General features: G+C 37.7%; 1 protein-coding gene across 2 annotated transcripts in view; it reads right to left on the bottom strand.

The window, feature by feature from the left end:
• The window catches only part of LOC127628137 (gamma-aminobutyric acid receptor subunit alpha-3-like), a 305,412-nt gene that overhangs the window by 29,949 nt on the left and 255,266 nt on the right, over positions 1-20,197 (bottom strand). For both annotated transcript variants that reach the window (XM_052104840.1, XM_052104841.1), the window contains one exon: positions 6,148-6,353. In XM_052104840.1, coding sequence (XP_051960800.1) covers positions 6,148-6,353 — 206 coding nt within the window. The remainder of the gene's footprint in view (positions 1-6,147; positions 6,354-20,197) is intronic.

Here is a 20,197-nt window from a genome sequence, read left to right as displayed (position 1 = left end):
TGATTGGTTGGTTCTCTGGTTGAATGTGGAACTTGGAAATGCAGATTTGCTAAATCAAACTAATTATTTATTGGGGAAATAAATAGTTCATTTGCTGGATATTTTTAAATGTACGACTCTGATCTTTGGTTTTAGAAGGTATAAAGTCTTTCCAATTAAGAGGGCTCGAGTCCAAATCAAGTCGCACGTCATTGTTGTCAAAATCTAAGTTGAGTTGCAAGTCTTCTTTGATTATGTCGAGTCGCAAGTCAACAAATTTGTATCTCAAGTCCAAGACATGAGACTTGAGTCCACAACCCTCCAAATAAGTCCTATTCCGCCATGTTTTCAAAGTAGAAGCCTGCATTTTATGCAATAAGGTGTTCTAAGTGGTTGTTACAGTGTTGTGAAGCAGTTACTTGAGTGTTCTTGGTGGTTGCTAGGTAATTGCTTATTGGCCCAAGTCAAAAGATCAAGCGTATAAGAGTTTTATCCACCATCAGGCTGAATGGTTCTGAGCATGTTAAATAACAGTCCCAGTAGCATTTTCACTTGAGTATGGTGTTGTACGATACAATTACAAACCATTCACAGCCTGAAATTCTTAGGACAGAGAAGTGTTCTGGTAGAGCAGCTTTAGCGACATGGTGACCCACAATTGGTTACTTGCTCAGTCTGATTTCGCATCACCATAATTGCAAAAGTAACCGTAACCATGTCAAGGATCATGGATCGGCACAGAATGGTGCAATGAGAACTGCTTGTCCCAATGATAATTTGATATTCTGATCCCTGTTGCTTGGTTCCCTCACTCAGGGTGAGACTATGAAATACTTTCTCCTGTTTTATCATCTGTCAGGCAAAATTAAAAGTCCAATTACTTACAATGTAATGCCGTCTCTTCAACAGGCTGCATGATTTGAGATTTCATTCATATCCATAGTCAAAATCGGTGCAGGACAATTATTTCACAAATAAACTCACCCAGGTTGATAAACCAGTCCTGTCATGTTGTTACCACTATCCTTTTCATCAACAACTGAGAGCAACTCAACAACTTAAAAAAAAAACACCACAGCCAGTGCAGGAACTTCTCCCCATGAAGGTTAATCACATTTACCCCAATCTGTAATGTCATGAACATCAGAGAGCACCAGGGTCAATGTCTAACTCGATCCAAAGTGCCGTGGTGTTACAGTCTGATATTAGCATACTAATCGGTCTCTAGTTTTTGGCTTGTAGACTGAGTGATGTTTGTTAATGTCTGTAGTTAGCCATCTCTTACACTCTGAGGTAAGGGATAATTCCCCTTTTTCTGATCACACCTCTTGCTCAGGGACAACCATGTGTCCTCGCTAACCCCTGCGGTACAACCAACCGAATGAGATGAGAGGCCAACAGTTCAGTTTCTTATTATGAGGCAAATGTGTAATTCAAACCCATTTCTTCTTCTTTTTATACTTCTTTTTTATTTCCTTGAAAAGCTTTCTATTTCTTCCTGCTTGTCTCATCTGGTTTCTCTATTGTTTGCACCATCCTTTCTTTCTAAATATAGCTAACCAGTTTTCGGCTTTCTCTTTAGTGCTATACCCCAGTGAACCTGTTTTCAATTTATCTTTCATCTGTGTGCTTTCTTCTGCTTTCTATTATTCTCTTTTTTGCTATATATAGCCATTAAATTCTCTTCTAGCTCAAAGATCTAGCAATTTTAAACTGCCTCAATGCTTCCCTTTGCTCTCTTTTGGGCTTACCATTGACACAAGAGGCCCGTGGCCTATCATTAGATGAGTGTAGAGAAGCCTGTCGAACATAACTAATCATCACTAGCTTTACTGGATCGATACAGTCAGAGAACACACATGACAGCTTGACAATACGGTGGTATGAAGTACTATATACTTTATAAACATTGTCATTCCAGTGTTCAAAAATGTAATTCCAACATTGCAACTTCAAGACAGCAAAAATGTATTTTGAAAAAGTAAAACCTAGCACTTTTCCAATAGGAACGTTGCTGTCAGTTTTTAGATGTAGATGTTAGGATGCACATTGTGTTCGTGATGGATACGCTGAAGTGTATAATTTCTGTGCCACAGAACAAAATGAATACACATTGTTTTCAACCAGCTTTCCGAAACAACCCTTGTGTACCATTGTTCAACCAAACAGATAGCCACACCCCCAACTTTTGCCTCTGGTCGAGTCAATGTTGGTATGTCAGACTAAATAGACCACTCAAAAACAAACAGAGGGATTTTTATTGTGCCACAAGCACACAGGGTTTAAAGATTTAGATAAAACCAACCTTCGAATGGTGAACGCATTTACTGTGAATACAGCATAAATATTGGTGTGAAAGGCGGAATCTTTGTAATGTGTCCAACCGGAGTCATTACACTGACACACATGCCACAAACAACCACACAAGAGTGCCAAAGCCCTTCTACCAAGAAGAGCCTACAAGCTTAGCACAAAACAACTTAAAATGGTGGTCCCATACATTCTATATTACCCTCTCTCCTATAATAGAGCCACGATGGTTGATATCTCAGAAAATAAAATAATTTATGACAGCACTTTCCTGACGTAACACTAGTTGACTAGTTTTTTATGATAGAGAAAGGAGCTCTTATCGCTATTTGATGTACAAAACAAGCTCAAATGGGACATGTAATCGAAATCAATTATTTTTGAGCCTATGTAAGGAACATTGTAGTTACCACAGAAGCACACCATATCTTAACCACCACCAAAAGGCAGAATGAGAGAGAAGGGTATAGCTGCAGGCATAGCTCCAAAAAGGAGCATGAGCTTCAAATGCGGTGGTCTCGAGACATGTTTTTGCAAAGTTTCAAACTGCATTTAACTTGACACAAAAAATGCAGCATTTATAGAGAACGACGCTAAAAATCAATACAAGACACAACTACAGTTATAGGTACCAGAAGTGCACCTATACATAGACCAGCACAATATAGCACAGACAGATGCAAGAGCGCATTCTGTAAGCCTTATAAATATATATATTTTTTACATTTTCCAAACAAATATTTCCATGCACTAAAATATCACCAATTCAAGTAACATGAAACGTTTCCCAAAGTCTAAGTGGGAGTTTGACTTATTGAAAGAACTATTCCCCACACAGGTTGCATATTCATTGCAATGGGCATTATTAAATCTCTAAAACGTTTATCCTCCGCAATATTAATCTGCCGGTAGACTGTGGCTATCTGCTTTGCTACAGCAATTGTGAAGCTGCTTTCATGATTTGCGTCAGAGCTTCAATGCCACAATCAAGCATAGCATTGAACTCACCATGAAAAGCGCTTGCAAACAAACACGTCTCATTCCAAGTAGGTATAGCTAACTGTTACTTGCAAGAACATGAAGTTGGTATTTTAATTGCTTGAATTGCTCTGTTGGTAGGAAAATGCGCCGCAATATTAATCTGCCGGTATACTGTGGCTATCTGTTTTCTACAGCAATCGTGAAGCTGTGTTCATGATTTGCGTCAGAGCTTCAACGCCAGCGTCAAGCATAGCATTGAACTCACCATGAAAAGCGCTTGCAAACAAACACATCTCATTCCAAGTAGGTATAGCTAACTGCTACTTGCAAGAACATGGCGTTGGTAATTTAATTGCTTGAATTGCTCCATTGTAAGGAAAATCCCATATTAGGGAATTTATTCACATTCCGGTTCATTATTATTTTTAGGGGCATTTAAGGTATAGTTCACCCAGAAATGAAAATTTGCTAATAATTTACTCACCATCAGGCCATTGAAGATGTATCTGTGTTTCTTGCTTCATCAAAACAGAATTTAAGACTTTTAGGATTTCATTTAATGCCTCCTCCTCTAAACAATGCAAGTGAATATACTCCATTTTTGGATGGTCCAAAATGCATATTTAGGGTGCATCAAAATAATCCACACGACTCCAGTCGACAAATAGAGTTCTTCTGAACCCAAACGATTGATTATTTTGTGAAACAATACAATACTTATATACTTTTTAACTACAAATGTTTGCTTCTGTACATCTCTGTGCACGCATGAGAGGGATGACGTAAGCTCATTAGTAAGGTCACATGGAGGAGGAGGCAGGAAGTGTGTCATTGTTTACAAAAGAAACTTGCACAGACCAAAGACCAAGTGCCATTCACAAACCAAAACAGTCTAAAACAATTTCAAAATAATATAAAATACAAAATTATTTAGAGTGGAGTCGTGCTGATTATTTTGATGCACCCTAAATATGCATTTTGGACCGTCAAAAAAAAATCACTTCCATTGATTAAAGGAAGAGGCCTGAAATTAAATCCTAAAAGTCATAAATTCTGTTTTGATGAAGAAAGAAACTCAGACACATCTTGGATGGCCTGAGGGTGAGTAAATTATCAGCACATTTTCATTTTGGGTGAACTATTCCTTTAATAATTGTATTTATATTTATTCTATATATATATATATATATATATATATTTTTTTTATATATATAATCACACTAAATTAACACATTAAACTGACAGCCCTAATTATAAGTGGACTTATAAAAAGGATAGGAAATGTAGGATATTGACCTCCTTAATGATATAGGTCTGGAAATGTTATTTTTTTTTTTGTGCCTTTATTAGACAGGACAAAGGACATGAGTCAGATTCATATCTGGGTTGATAAGTGCTATTTAAGTATCATCACGTAACATGTCACAGCATGTGTAATATCCACCAGGCCATATCTTCAACAAATTAGGATATTTTAACAGAATTACATTTTTTATCCTAAAACAAATTTTTTCACTGCTAGATTGGACTTTTGGCTGGGTCTATCCGTGCTATCAGTTTTGCATTGTACACTCTTGTCTTTTATGAAGATTTGCAGCAGCTCTCCACACTTTCTGCAGAGAACCAAAATTTCCATTCTATTGAACAGTTAATGAATAAGTAAAGTGCTTCTCGACAGATTACTCAGGATTACTACAGGAGGACGAAACAGGAATTTATATTACTGGTTCACAGGTACAATATCTCCTCATCCTGTGAGCAATACGGCAACTCGCTCTGATTTCTACGCATCAATTCCCATCCATTAGCTTTGAGCACTTCATTTTTCAGAGGTTATCAGGTCCAGGACAGAGGGTAGCAATAATAAAGGGTAAGCAAATGTGGTGGAGAGAGACAGAGGGAGTGAGAGAGAGAGAGAGAGAGAGAGAGAGAGAGAGAGAGAGAGAGAGAGAGAGAGAGAGAGAGAATGTGTGTGCTGCAGCATTAAATGTATTGAGCAGGAACAACCTCAATGAAAAATTACAATGGTGACAAGCTTGCTAACAAGAAAGTGCATGTTAGTTTTAGATTTATATGATGAATATTTATTGCTTATTGTGGAGTAACTCTATAAAAAAAAAAAACAGTACTGCAAAATTAAAATGTGATTGATCACATACCAGAAAAAAACACTAAAGTTGATAAAAGATTAAGTATGCAACAAAAACTTTTTTGAAGTGTTTTGTTATTTGGTGAAATAAAAAATGGTAACAGTGATTTCAATACGAAAGTGGAGAGGGTGATAGGACACAACAGGAGAGAACAGGGGTGTGGCAGGGCGGAGGGCGGGGCCGGGTCGTGATCCTACGCACCCGGTCCCGTATTAAGCTAATTATGCCTCCGTGAGGGTTAAAGGCTGACTGCAGGGGTTTGTGCGGGAGAGAAAGATCGTTTACGAACATGTCCGTCGTGTGTGTTTGTGTCTTCTTTTAAGTTTACTATTAAACTATTATTTATATTTAAAAGCCGGTTCTCGCCTCCTCCTTTCCATTGAATACCGTTACAAAGGGGAACGTGTTTGGGATACTTTTAAAGCTGCCAAGTAAAAGTACTATAAAATAAACAGTCCAATTCTTTTGAAGCTAAATGATAACTTTGTGAAATTGAAAGGGAAAGTTCACTCTAAAATACCCTCATGTCATCTAGTATGACTTTCTTTTGAGGAAGATTTTTTTGACAAATATATGATAATTGTTTTGTCCATACAATGCAAGTCAAGAGGTATAAGCTAAACAACTACAATAACAAGACATTCAGTGTTTAGGAGTACATAATGACAGAATTATCATTTTTGGAGGGATGTACTCTGCTGCACTAAATAGTCTTAAACTTGCATACCCGCATCTCCTGGGCCTCCTTCTGACCATCCCAGGCCCAACTGCGTTTCGTGAAGTAGTTGACTGTGGCAAACTCAATGAGGGCAGAAAAGACAAAGGCATAGCAGACCGCCATAAACCAGTCCATAGCCGTGGCATAGGCCACCTTCGGAAGTGAGTTCCTGGCACTTATACTCAGTGTGGTCATTGTCAGGACAGTAGTGACACCTAAGAACAGAAACACAAAACAGGTACATTTTTACCTCTGTATAAAAGACAGATAAATGAAAGACCTCTCAAAGTCAGGATCTAAGCTCACATGGATTCATATTTTTACAATGACTTCAATGTTGAAACTTGTTGCCAAGCAACAATCTGCTTGAAGTAAACTACAGTCAAGTTACATTCAATTTACAGAATTGTTTTATACATGTAACTTTGTCTATCATTTGATTGCTAAACATTTTTTTAAGTCTGGCCTAAGTCTGTTTGATGGCCAATTTGACTGGAATTTGCAACTGAAATGACAAGTTGTTACACACACGTTCATCAGTAATGCGCGCTATGTTCACATTCTGTCACACTGCTGGCATGCACTAATACTACAGTTACCTTTGGTTTGGCACTCAATTAGAGATTGTTGCAGTTCCATATTTGATCACAAATTCCCATTGGAAAAATGAGGGGCACTTTGGAGTTCGGTTGGGCAGCAGTTCCTGCCCCACATGCTTGTAGCTATCATACAAAATTTAACAGAGGTTTCAGGTACATCAAGACCTTCTTATCAATACATGAGTCAGCATTTCGAACACATTTATGGATTAAAAAATGACACTACTGGCAGTTTATAGAATGGATCTATGTTTTCAAGGGAATTCATATTTTGGTGGCGCACGTCCATACCTGCCCATATAGTCATGCCACAGCTGACAATTAGTTAGGTTTAGGTTTATGGCAGGGAGGTCGGTTTTGTTGATTTAAAATTCATTAGTGCAGTAACATTCAGTTTGGGGAAAAATGTAATTCTCTTTTAGAACCAAGCTGTGGATATTTCACCTTTGAACTGCGATATGTGAAAGGAACCTCATATCATTTAGCAAAAATGTCGCCACAGTCACATCATTTTCAAGGGATCAGGCTTCTGTTACATGAACCATCAGAACTAACCAATTCACAAGATTTAATGAATTATCAAGGCTACATGTTGTCGCTGTCCAATGAAAAACACATATCTCCACTTTTGGCAATTTTGACTTTTTACCATAGATGGAATGCACTGAATTAACTCTTCCTACAGTTTGCATTGTACATCGAAATGACCAATGAAAATATGTTTTATCAGGCAGTCTGTTTAACAAGTATCTCCACTGGCCTTTGATGGACCTTTTGAAGTGTTCATCAAAATCGCATAAGTCCTGGCCTTATATTTTGGAGAGCGTCAACAAATTAACCTCAGCTGTCCGGCTGTCACTTGAAGCTAGAGTTGGTCTGCTCATCTATAACATCACCATCAGGTAACTTATCTCCTCTTGTTTTAAAATATGTGTTAAAATATGTACAACTATGAAAGGAGTCCAAAAGCATAGATTGGTGTAAAATAGCACTATTGTTTTTTAGTTTGAAATGTATTGAAGAGATTGCCTACATCATGCTGCCTCTGTGATTTCCTTGACAACCAAAGCCATTCATGCATGCACAATGTCAGGTGGCTTTAAAAAAAAGTAGACTTTACCAGCCATATATGAATGACAGTTTTCCATCTTCGCAAAACCGTTAGTGAAATATAATTCTGACAAGCAATTTATGTGTTGGACCAAAAACCAAACTATCCACTCAATAACCAGACTAAAACCCTAGTCATAAATCTGATTTTGATCTAAAATAGTAAGTGAAAGCACAAATTATATCCAAAAATAAATTCTTTATCAACCAATAACCTGTAGTCTGTAACTGAACATTTGCAAATAGAACCCATGATAAGAAAAAAGTGTATGTCTACATTCGCACAAGTCTCTAGTGCTCTTTGCCCAAATTAGTGTCCAAGTGTTCATTACTCTAGTAATCACAACCTCCACAGTATTAGCATGTTTTAGCACAATGTGTGGACTCTTCAGATTATCCCTTACCCACATAGACAAAATTTCCTTAAATTAACTTAAATTAACATTCTGGAACGATTTTGCAGTGACACCATCTGACTAGATTAAATACAGGACAAATCGTGTCCCATATTAATTCGATGCAGGATGCATAATTTCACCTTTAAATATGGGACGATCCCATATCTTACGGGATGCGAGGAGGGTAAACCAGTGTGACTATACCCACCCTAGCAACTGGGCCAATTGGTTGTTTGGTAAGCCTGACTGGAGTCACTCAGCATTCCCTGGATTCAAACTTGCGACTCCAGGTGTGGTAGTCAGCATTTTTTTAGCTACCCAGGCACCAATGCCAGGTAGGTTATTAAAGGGATAAGTCACCCACCTAAATTTTTTCGCCATTTTCTACCCCTCATGTTGTTCCACACCCGTATTACTTTCTTTTTTCAGTAGAACACAAAAGGAGCTCCTCTTTTCCATGAGGATGACTAAATGATGACAGAACTGTCAATTTTGGGTGAACTATTCCTTTACCATTACAGTGAAGTGTAGCTTCCAGGGTAGGCTACACACCATTATATTTATCTTTCTATATTTAAAATTCTCATTTAACATGGTGAATGCTTCCTATATGTGAGCTCAAAGAAATACTGCATTATAATCTCTGTATTGATAAAGGGGCGGGCTGTGTCTCAGTATAAGTTGGTCTTGGATGATCAATCTATCCAATCTATCTAAAACAACTGCGATGACAAAAAGAGCTGCACCATTGGCTAGAGCTTAAAAAAGAGCTACCACATTACATAGGTGTTGAAACTGCATTCTATAATGTTGTAGGATATTTCAAGGACAGACACATTTATAATATATACCACTTTACTTGGTAAAGCATTTCAGTTGAGTTGAGCTCTAAATGAAAGCTTTCAGCATTGGGCTGAATGCCAATGTGCTCAGGTGTCATAGGGTAAAAAGAGGCATCCTTGTAAGTAATGGGAGCTTTTAAAGGTAAGACGAGTAAACAGTCCTTTGGGAAGTGTACTGACCTGAAACCAAAATTAGATGCATACGCCAATAGCATGGGCCTTGTACAGCAATGCCTGTTCATCAAACATGATGTGTCCTTGTATATCATCCGTGTAATTCAGATATATATAGATACTACATACATGTTTCCATGTGTAAATATGTGATATCAGAGATTGCTTTGAAAAAAAAAAAACACTACCAGACAAAAAAAACACTAATGACCAACATGATCATACTGGAGATTGACATGTTGCTACTGTATGTTCTGGTACCCTAAAATTTACTCCATTATGCTAAGTTAGGGCCAAAACATACTCTTTGCAAGTACTTGATTGCAGACACATCTTGCAACGTAAGATCAATGTCACGTGTCATTGCATTCTGAAACGTGTCAGATTGCAATCCATAACCCCACGCAAGCACGCATTACATTCTCATCATGCCACAAGAGGCACTATAGTGAGATGAGAGTGAACGGTCCACTTCTTTGGTCAGTTTTCTCTTTGAAGTCAACTACTGTCATGGTGGAGCAACATTTCGAAGAGAATATTGCTCAACAAGTAAGTGTAAGTCAATATATTTATAGGAATTTATCAGAATAATGACACATACTGTACAGTTCAATGGCACAGTTGTTTGAAGATAACACTATTACCCCCTTGTGTACTGAGGTTTGTTCCCACCACAGTAACGCTAGAACGCACATTAAGCATGTTCAACTGGACCGCATGCTGCCAATGCAGTGGCCAAGCGATCCCATCCAATTACTAAAATTGGATGACAGAAACCAGAATAAACTGCTATCTACCATTTAAAACACACCATTTTTTAAGTTTTTTTAAAATATTTTTATAATTACAAAGATAACGTTTTGTGTGAAACATTGAGTGATTCCAGTGCTAAAGAATTTTTTAGCAATTATAAATATATATGTCATTTACAATAATAAATTGTGTATTATATCGGCCACCATGGTCTCTGGATATCGGCATCGGCCATTAAAAACATATCGGTCAAACACTAGTAATGACATCTACCAGCAGCATCTTACTGGACTCCCAAATCTTTTCCCTTTGGTACAAAAGTAAATAAGAGCGCTATATAAATTAAATTGTTATTTAATGTGTGTTGTGGAGAATGGCTGCAATTTAAATGATTATTGAGCGCCGTTTTCTCCCATAAATGTCAGTGGCTTACAATTAAATTGAAATCTATGGCTGACGAGTGGCTTAGAGTTCAAAAAGTCTAATGGCAGAGAAGATTCTCATTAAACTTTTCACTAGGTTTTATTTCCATCTGAAAATGGAGTGAAAAGCATGGGGGACATTATACAGAATGTCACGAGTCGCTATTGTCTCTGCGGACACAGACATATATTGTATTCAGTGTGCGTTGAAAGTATAAATTACACATTACAGTGTGGAGTTGTGAAGAAAATGGCAAAACAGAATTATCTTATGTGAAATGTTAGGTCAGACCCTTCAGAGTAGATCCTGGAAACTGGCAGCTATCCAGGGCATAAGAGATTTATTAAATATCCAAAAGTGCTGCTTGTGAGATGATGCAGCAGGTTAGAAACACTGAAATATGATTCACATTTATGTGGGGTGGATGAGAAGTTTTCTTCTCTGAATAATTTGAACAAAGACAAGGCAAACATAAGAAGTAGTCGTAGACTCCTAAAAATAAGGGCTCTTCAACTTGATAAGACCCTGTTCTTATCAAGAATCATTGATATCTGTATCATTGTTCTTGAATAAGCTAAATATTGTAGTTTTTAGAATTAAAGTTAACTTATGTCAAAATACTTTAAAATGTTGAAATACTTTCCTATGCCAGTTTAATATGCATTAAAAACTTTAAGCAAGTAATTTGTAGGTTTATTCCCCTGAAAATTGTAACACTGTGATTATGTAACATTATTGCTCTGTTTTTTTGAATATCATGACCATCTGAACATAGCAACATTGGCACAACCAATGCCATGAGTTGGCGGCAGGACTCTCTGTATGTTCAACCAATGGAAGCTAGGAGGAATATTTATGAAACGAAGCAGAAATTGCACACTTACCCTTGAAAAACATTCTTCATTTAACATTATAGGTTACAGTATACATTCAGCTCAGCATATTGATTTTTGGGGTCTTTACAAGTACATAGATGGTTTTCTAAAGAACCATGAAACTAAAAGTTTCCTATGGCATCATAAGGCAATTTCCCACTGCAGGAACTAAAACCCGACATAAGCCCTATTCAGGCGGGACTAGATTTCCCTGAAGAGGTTAGTGAAATACATGTTTCACAGAGGTACTTTGTGATTTTAATCCCGTCCGAATCTGACAAGTCAGTGTTTTTCTCACGCAATTTCTGTATAAATTAATGAGCAAATTACCTACTGTTTTTCGACTAATTCAAGGTTCCTCTGAGAAATCTAATCCCATCCGAATGCGAATGTCTGTGATTGCTGATATTGAATTTTCACAATGCTTCTCCTCATGTATTTTGATCTACATGAACTACCGTTAAGATCGCACTTATGCACACCATCAGCACCAATCTTCTGCCTGCTGCGTGACTCAATTTGGATGTAGATTGTTTGCCATCCAATGAAAATTAAGAAAGTAACATAACAAACAAGGAGAGCCAAATCCCAAAAAATGCTAAGACTGGCCACTGTAATATCAATGTCTTGTAAGATACTCACCTTAATTTCTCAGCTTAATTAAGTAATGTTAGAATCTTAATTAAAATGTCATTGTTTTTATTATAGGCAGCCACTTCTATAAACTATTTATATAATTTATGTATAATTAATTACAATTAATTAAATAAATTACATAATAAATTATTTAAAATGTATTTTTTAATCATAAGTAGGCAAATATAAATGTATAATATTAAAAAGATACATACATTTTATCACCTAAATGATATGTTCAACCTTCTGTAACGCCCACATCTAGAAAACAGACACTCCCACCTCTGTAATACAGTAAACATTTATTTAGCCCCATCCGAATCAGTACATTAAATCTTAGACATCAGGTGATAATAATTGTAACTCAAAAGTTGTTTAGAAAACGAATCCTGTCCGAATAGGGCTTTAGGTACTTTTACCAAAAACAACTACTTTTCATTGAACTATTGTTCCTCATAGACGTTTAGAGAGACATTTTTAGCTCTTACTCTGGGTACTTTTTGGGAAAAGAGGGTATGTGAGAGGTATAGTATCCAAAAGCATTCTCCTATGACATCATAGGAACTTAAAAGGGTTCTTCTATGACAGCATTGGAACCTAAAATGGTTCTTCTATGAAACAATTTGAACCTACAAATGTTCTCATTTGACAACATAGGAACCTAAAAGGGTTCTTCTGTGACAGCTTTGGCCTAAAGAGGTTCTCATAGGACCCCATTGAAACCTAAATGTGTTTTCCAATGACATAATTGGCCTAAAAGATTCTCCTATGACATCACTGGCATAAAAGGGTTCTCCCATGACCACATTAGAACCTAAAAGGGTTCTCCTGTGACCCTACTTAAATTACTGGCCTTAAAGGTTTCTCCTATGATCCTATTGGAACACAAAATTGTTCTCCTATGAATCATTGGAAACTAAAACGGTTCTCCTATTACACCATTAGCCTTTAAGGGTTCTCCTATGACCCCATTGGCAGAGGTGGGTAGAGTAGCCAAAAACTGCACACAAGTAAAAGTACAATTACTTAAAAAAGTATTACTCAGGTACAAGTACTAACATAAATAACAATAAGAATGTATACAATTAAATGAATACTCAAGTAACGAGTAACTCATTACTTTCACAAATGACATGATGGACGTTAAGTCCCCTATATTCCATTACATAATACACATTTAACATGTATTACATGTAATTACAGAATTATTATTATAATTTTTTATTATTATTAATGGAAATTCTGTCATCATTCACCATGATATTGTTCTAAACTCCTATTACTTTTTTTTTTTCCATACAACACAATAAGGAGATTTTAGACAGAATGCTAGCCTGAGTCACCATTTACTTTCAGTGAATGTGTTTTTTTCTCCCCATATTTTGAAAGTGAATTGTGACTGAGACTGTTAGTCCCTAACATTCTGTCTAACATCATTTGTGTTCCACAGAATACAGAAGGTAACACAGGTTTGGAACAATATGAGGGTAGAGAAATGATGACAGAATATTATATTATGGCTGAGCTATCATTTAAAGGGATAGTTCACCCAAAAATGAAAATCCTCTCATCATTTACTCACCCACATGCCATCCCAGATATGTATGACTGACCTTACTTCTGCAGAACACAAATTATGATTTTGAGAAGAATATTTCTGCTCTGTAGGTGAGGTCAATGCAAGTGAATGGGTACTAACCTTTTGATGCTCCAAAAAGCATCATAAAAGTAATCCATAAAAGTGAAATCCATGTCATCAGAAGTAATATGATAGGTGTGAGTGAGAAACAGATGAATATTTAAGAACTTTTTAAAAAAATATATAAATTCTTCTCTTTGCCCAGCAGTGGGCGATATGCAGAGAAGAATGTGAATCACCAAAAACAGTAGAAAAATGTGAATGTGATCTGTTTCTCATCCACACCTAACACATCACTTCTGAAGATATTGATTTAACCTTATGGATTACTTTTATGCTGACTTATGTTATTTATTTATTTTACTTTAAAATGTTGGCACCCATTCACTTGCATTGTATGGACCAAAAGAGCTGAGAAATTCTTCTAAAAATCTTAATTTGTGTTCAGCAGTTGAAAGTAAGTCATATACATCTGTGATGGCATGAGTGTGAGTACATGATAAGAGAATTTTCATTTTTGGGTGAACCATCCCTTTAAGGGCTGATGAATTTGTCGATAAGAAGAGAGGTTTGGATACCTTCCTAGAAATTACTATCGTGAAAACATGAAAAATGTCCCACAGGGACATTATATATAATGCTGAAAAATAAACCAAAACAAGATCATGCTTTATTAATGCCTACTTTCGCTATTTCATAGCTTTTATTGTCCTGTGTCGATTCTTAGTTCAGTGTCGTTACAGTTTTCAGTGTCGAAAGGATATAGATCATTAGTTCTGTACACAGTACTGCAGCTCCCTAAACACAGAATACGCAGCCTCCATAGGACATCAACCAGGTCGCGGAACATTCTCTTCGCTAAATGATCGCCTTGCTCCCACACATCTCAAACCATTTACACTTAACTTGGATGTTTACATGAATGTATACAGTTAATCAGCCCAAAGTAGCTGTGATAGTTTTCAGTACCCCTGTGACAGCACGGGATAAATGGTTAATACTGCTAATGACATATGGGATGTGGGACAAAGCACACTGATATATCGCTGCACTGATTTAAAAAATGTACACTTAAAACGTATGTCATAAGAACCCATATTTACAGAATCACCCTGAAACTTACCATCACCATGTCACAGAAAAGCCAGTGTTATCATTAGAGGCAAAACTTACATCAACTACGTGCTGCCTTAAGTTAAAGCAGCAATTTTATTCATGACATTTCCTCTTATCTTGGTGTTAAATTAAAGCATGACAAAACTAGACTATTTTCACAGTGCGGTGCAAAGAAAGTTTTTCACTTTGTTTGAAGTGCATGATGCTGCAGCAGTGATGGACTCGTCTTGAGTGACAGTCTGTGACAGCGCATGCAACTGTGTGAACGTCCGCTGTCGTAAAAGTCCCACTCAATAGTCTTTCAATAAATTCTGCATTAACTAAAATTAAACACAGTAATGTAACCAAAGGAACGCCACCCATTGTAATGAAGTAAAAGTACATTTTCATTAGAAATTTACTTGAGGGAGAGCAAAACGTACCCACTTTTAAACCTACTCAATAAGTAATTTTTCCCCCAAAAAAATTCAAGTAAATTTAAAAGAGTAAATGTAGTGCATTTCTACCCACCTCTGCCAATTGGAACATAAAATTGTTCTCCTATAATATCATTGGCCTAAAATGATTCTATTATGAAATAACTAGAACCTAAATAGGTTCTGCTATGGCATCATAGGGAGTTTCTCTTATGACAATACAGAAATCTAAAAGAGTTCTCCTATGGCATCAGTTATTAATCCTCTTTTGGAACCCTTCTTAAATGTTTTCCAAGGTATTTATGATTAATGTCAAATCTATGGGCAGCAGTTAGTTGAAATCTGCAGAGGTGAGTGCTCAGTGGAGCCAGCTTTGGATTTGGCATACACAACCTTTAGGCATCTTGGAAAATGCTACGTTTAGCACAGCTTGTCTACCAGACTGGCTTCTCCATTACTTCAGTGCCAAGCCTGCGGCCCGAGATCCCTGCTGTTTTATCACATCTGCAGATGTTGGTGAGCGAGCCCAGCAGAATATCAATAAGGGTCTGATCTGGACCTCATTAGTACTTCTCAATTGAAGCCTACCTGCATATATACAGTGGTTGTCAGCTAGCAGAGACACAACTAGAAAATTGAGGAAACAATAGATTTAATTGACAAGTACTACATTTACATGGTAAGCGCTAGGGTTGAAACATAGAAAACACCTAGGTCAAATCCCTCCTATATTAGAAGAATTATTTTTAAATTCTACCTTCCAAAGTAAATGGGGAAAAACTGATTTTAACCCACATTTTGAGCAAAATATGTGCAATTAATGTTAAAGTTAACACATTTTTATTGTCATGTGTGTTTTAAAATGTATCAATTACACAATTAGTTGGCTAAAACAATGGTTTGATATTTTTTACATTTTTGTTTCTTGAATCGTTTCTTGAAATTGTGCTCCATAATTCTTTTACTTTTTAATCCTATGTCGTGAAATAATCCTATTACTTTTTGCTACCAGTAATATAGCCCTTTATTTCTTTGGCAACATATGCACAACTTTCTGCTAACTGGGATTTATAAAGGGAAGTTGGCACAGACTCGGGTGTATATATGGTTTTCTAAATCTGAAATCTGTTGTGTGTACGCACTTTTCCATATGCCACATTATAGTGTAAACCTACGCAAGTCTTGATACATGATCTCAGTTATGCTTCATCGAAGGGCATTTACACACCTGGCTCCTTTGGAGCATTTGCTTCAGAACCTGGCGTGTTTTCTCTCTTGGTTCGTTTCGTTTAGGCATATATGAACACAGCAATCGCGGTCGAATCCGCGCCAAAACAATCGGTCTGAGACTGCCTGAACGAGGTATTCTCGGACCGATTGCAAATGAACTCTGGAGCGGTTCGCTTCTAGTGAGAATGCAAACCGACCCAATGGACCAACGAACCAAACAATATCCCTATAAAAAGCAAGAACCTAACTGAGGGATCTTTGGATTAGACACTTGTAGATCAGCACTTCTCTGGAATTCATTATCAAAATGTGGATATAGCCTTATGGCAACTCTATTAGATATAATTACACATTTAAAATAGGAGCTGTTTTATAATTCCTGAGGAAATTTTTGTTCGATCATTTCTCTCTTTTGGATAGTGGCAGAACACGGATAGGACGGCATTAGCAACTTTTTGACAAAAAAACAATTTGTACGCGGCTTTACTCTGCTGTTTGTGTGTGTGTGTGTGTGTACATGCGAGAGAGGGAGAGAGAAAGATCTGTAAGAACAGGCATGTTTCAATGACTAATGACAGATAAAAATAACCATGACGGAAACTTTACAAATCATATCCATCCGAGTGATGGATAATTTGTAATTGGAGCACAACCTCTAACTGGCGATGCTCGAAAATTCTCCAAAATTATTAATGTATAATATTACGGTTATCATTTTAAACGGTATATCAATGGATGAGCTTAATCCTGGAACAGCAAACAAACATAGTGACCAAAAAGATGACTGCTTGCTCACTAGTGACTTTTATTTATATAGTTTTGGTCTGTTTTGAAATGTTGCCTTGTGAAAGTGAACCAAACCAAGAAGAAAATGCAACATTGTAACAATTTAGTCCCTTTTTCGTAACAAAGCAAATAGTCTACAGTTCTGAAAATGCCCTAAATATCAGCTTTGTCTTTGGAGAAATTAAATTACACAACAACTTAGATCATTGCTGACATACAGTAAGAGTATGTCGTCGGAAGAAATAGCACAGATCTGGTCTTTGGTGTTATTACATGGCCATCACACCCAGGAAGTCTCCACAAAATTTGGCATACTTTCCTAAGGAATATTTCTTGTCTCTGTGGACTGTGAGGGCTTCCCACCATGAAGGAGGTCTTCCTAACACATTTTATATCAGCTGGAACAGCTCCTCCTGGGCATGTGTTGGCACTATAAACAACGGCAGGCTCCGGATCGCTGATTAGCCTGCACGCACACTCACCAATCGGGAAACACTTGGGGTTGCTATGACACACTCTTCAACTCTCTTTTTGGACAAGGTAAGCAGGAGCGAGTGTCAGGAACACAAGTGGACTGGAGTAAAAGGCTGAACATGCTCGAGTGGCTGTAGGTGGAGAGGCAAAGAGCTCGTCTGGTGGGGCTTCTTGGTATGAGAGCAGCGACTGGTTAATGATGTGATTTGATTATTCATGTTTATAGACTCAAAACTCGACTTGGCTTATGTAAAATCAGTTGGATACAACATTCCTCTTGTCTTTATGAAATGATGTACAGTATAATATGATACTAATTACTGCAGTATTCACTGTGCTCACTGTTATTAATTCGACACAAGTAAGGAAATTAGTGCCTCCATTTTATTTATTTTGCGGATCCCTCTTGTTTACTTCAACAGCCAACATTCTGTTTAAAATTCTTGTAATAAGATTACAGTTACTGACTTTATTTTAATTTAATTAAGTACATTTCTAAAATATTATTATGACAGCTGAAGGGCGTGTTACCTCTAATGAGTTATTGAAAGGGTGAAAAGTGTGGTGCTGAGAGTATGATTCATGTGCGACAACTAGGAGGAAATATAGACAAAATAGAATTATTTTGAATTCTTTGTGTGAAAAAACAAAAACTTTAGCTTTAGAAAGTAACTTTCAAAATTGGTAATATCCGTAAATGTTAAAATACACACTGTTTCAAAAGTATAACCACAAGACGTAAACAATATTAGTGGTAACTTGATTTTATTATGATAAAATCACTTACTAACCATTTCTGTGTAAAGTTATATCCAATTTTACAACTTCGTTGCAATGGCTACGTAACACCATAAACCCTAATATAATTGTAAAACACAGATTTAAACAACTTTACAGCTCAAGTAATACTCAATTAACAAACTAATTAATGTAAGTGCTTATATAAAATTATAAGCTTCACATTTCTGCCTATAAAACCTCCAAAATTAGCCCTATTTACTTGTACCACACTGTAACCTTGAAGTATGGATGTCTAACTTAAGTTTTTTGTGGTAATCAATGATGTAATTATTAAAGTAATCTGATAAATATTTTTAAGAAGAAATTAGTATTGAAGTGGACAATATTTTTTCTGAGTAGCCCAACGTTGTCCACATTTGTGTGCATCATTTCAGCTCAAAAACGCGTGTTATTCACAACCTCTGCAAAACAGTTTAACAAAACAAAATCAGTATTTAAGCGATTTTCATTCTTTGCAACAAACACATACAAACTAAAGAACACTGTGTTCCCTATCTGTCACTCACTCGACGTTGTGTCGATGTAGTGACACTAGGGGTCGCCCTTGGAAGCCCCAAACACCTCTGATCTTTGAGAAAATGCCAATGGGAATTGGCAAGTGGAATTTGCATGCCACTCCCCTGGACATACGGGTATAAAAGGAGCTGGTTCGCAACCACTCATTCAGATTTTTTCTGCCCACATTGCGAGAACACACAGACCTGGAGCTGCTAAACAGACCACTCCATCCCCCAGTTGAGGGCTGGGAGAAGCCCTTGTTTTCCTTTTCTTTTGATTTTGCCACATGCCAGGGGGCTGTGGTACCCACATTTTCAAGAAAAGAGCGGTTTTCTCATTTCCTAGGTCACACATTCGGTGTCCATGGCCGTAGTTATCACGATCGCTGGGCACCGTTCCTTTATGTCAGGTATGGCACTCCGGAGGCAGGCCCCTGCCCCCGCGCTCCCAGCTGTGGCACAATTGCACAGAGGCCAGGACAGTTGTGACATGCCGCAAGGATTATTTCCCTCCTCCCTGTCCCGGATCTCTCCTATGAGGAAGTAAGTGCTCGACTCAGCACAGCCACGAGTGGCACCTCAGGCTCCGCCCTGCCGCGAGGCCCCACCTGCCGGTACGTCCAACTCAATTGTCCACTTGGTCCCCCTTGCCCAGAGGCGTGGCTCACCCTCCCCAACCCGTCGCGGTGGCTAACCAGGACCGTCCGACATGGCTACACGATTCAGTTCACCAGGCGTCCGCCCAGGTTCAAAGGTGTCCACTTCACCTTGGTGATAGATAGAGCCTGTCCCTCCAGCCTAGATGAAGAAAGAGTTTACAGCCCCCACTTACAGCCAATCATAGACCTGTGAGTACTGAACCGGGCCTTGCACAGACTCCTGTTCAAGATGCTGACGCAAAAACTAGAGCGTGTCCGGCATCAAGATTGGTTTGCTGTTGTATACCTGAAGGACTCGAATTGAATTCTGAAGCCTTTTTCTACTGTTCTTAGAACGCACATAGAAACACCTGGCAGTAGCTTCCACGCTGCCAGGTACTCTGAGATGGGTATCAATTTTGACACTACCTGTTAGGGGATGTCGAGTATTCCGCGTCCTGGACTAAGGCAGGAAGTAACGGAACACCCAACATTTTGCTGGAACCGCTAACTCCCGAAACACCAGAGGCGGCGGGAATGGAGAGGTTTCGTGTAGGTATCGGGAAGGTACAGGTGAATGCATCACGCACCCCTACCCCAGGGGGGCTACCCCTACAAGACCGTCAGGGGTATTTCTTCTTAGAAATGACTG

Source organism: Xyrauchen texanus, chromosome 34 (genome assembly GCF_025860055.1).
Source record: "Xyrauchen texanus isolate HMW12.3.18 chromosome 34, RBS_HiC_50CHRs, whole genome shotgun sequence".
In the NCBI taxonomy this organism is placed as follows: Eukaryota; Metazoa; Chordata; class Actinopteri; order Cypriniformes; family Catostomidae; genus Xyrauchen; species Xyrauchen texanus.
This window is presented reverse-complemented; position numbering and strand designations above follow the sequence as displayed.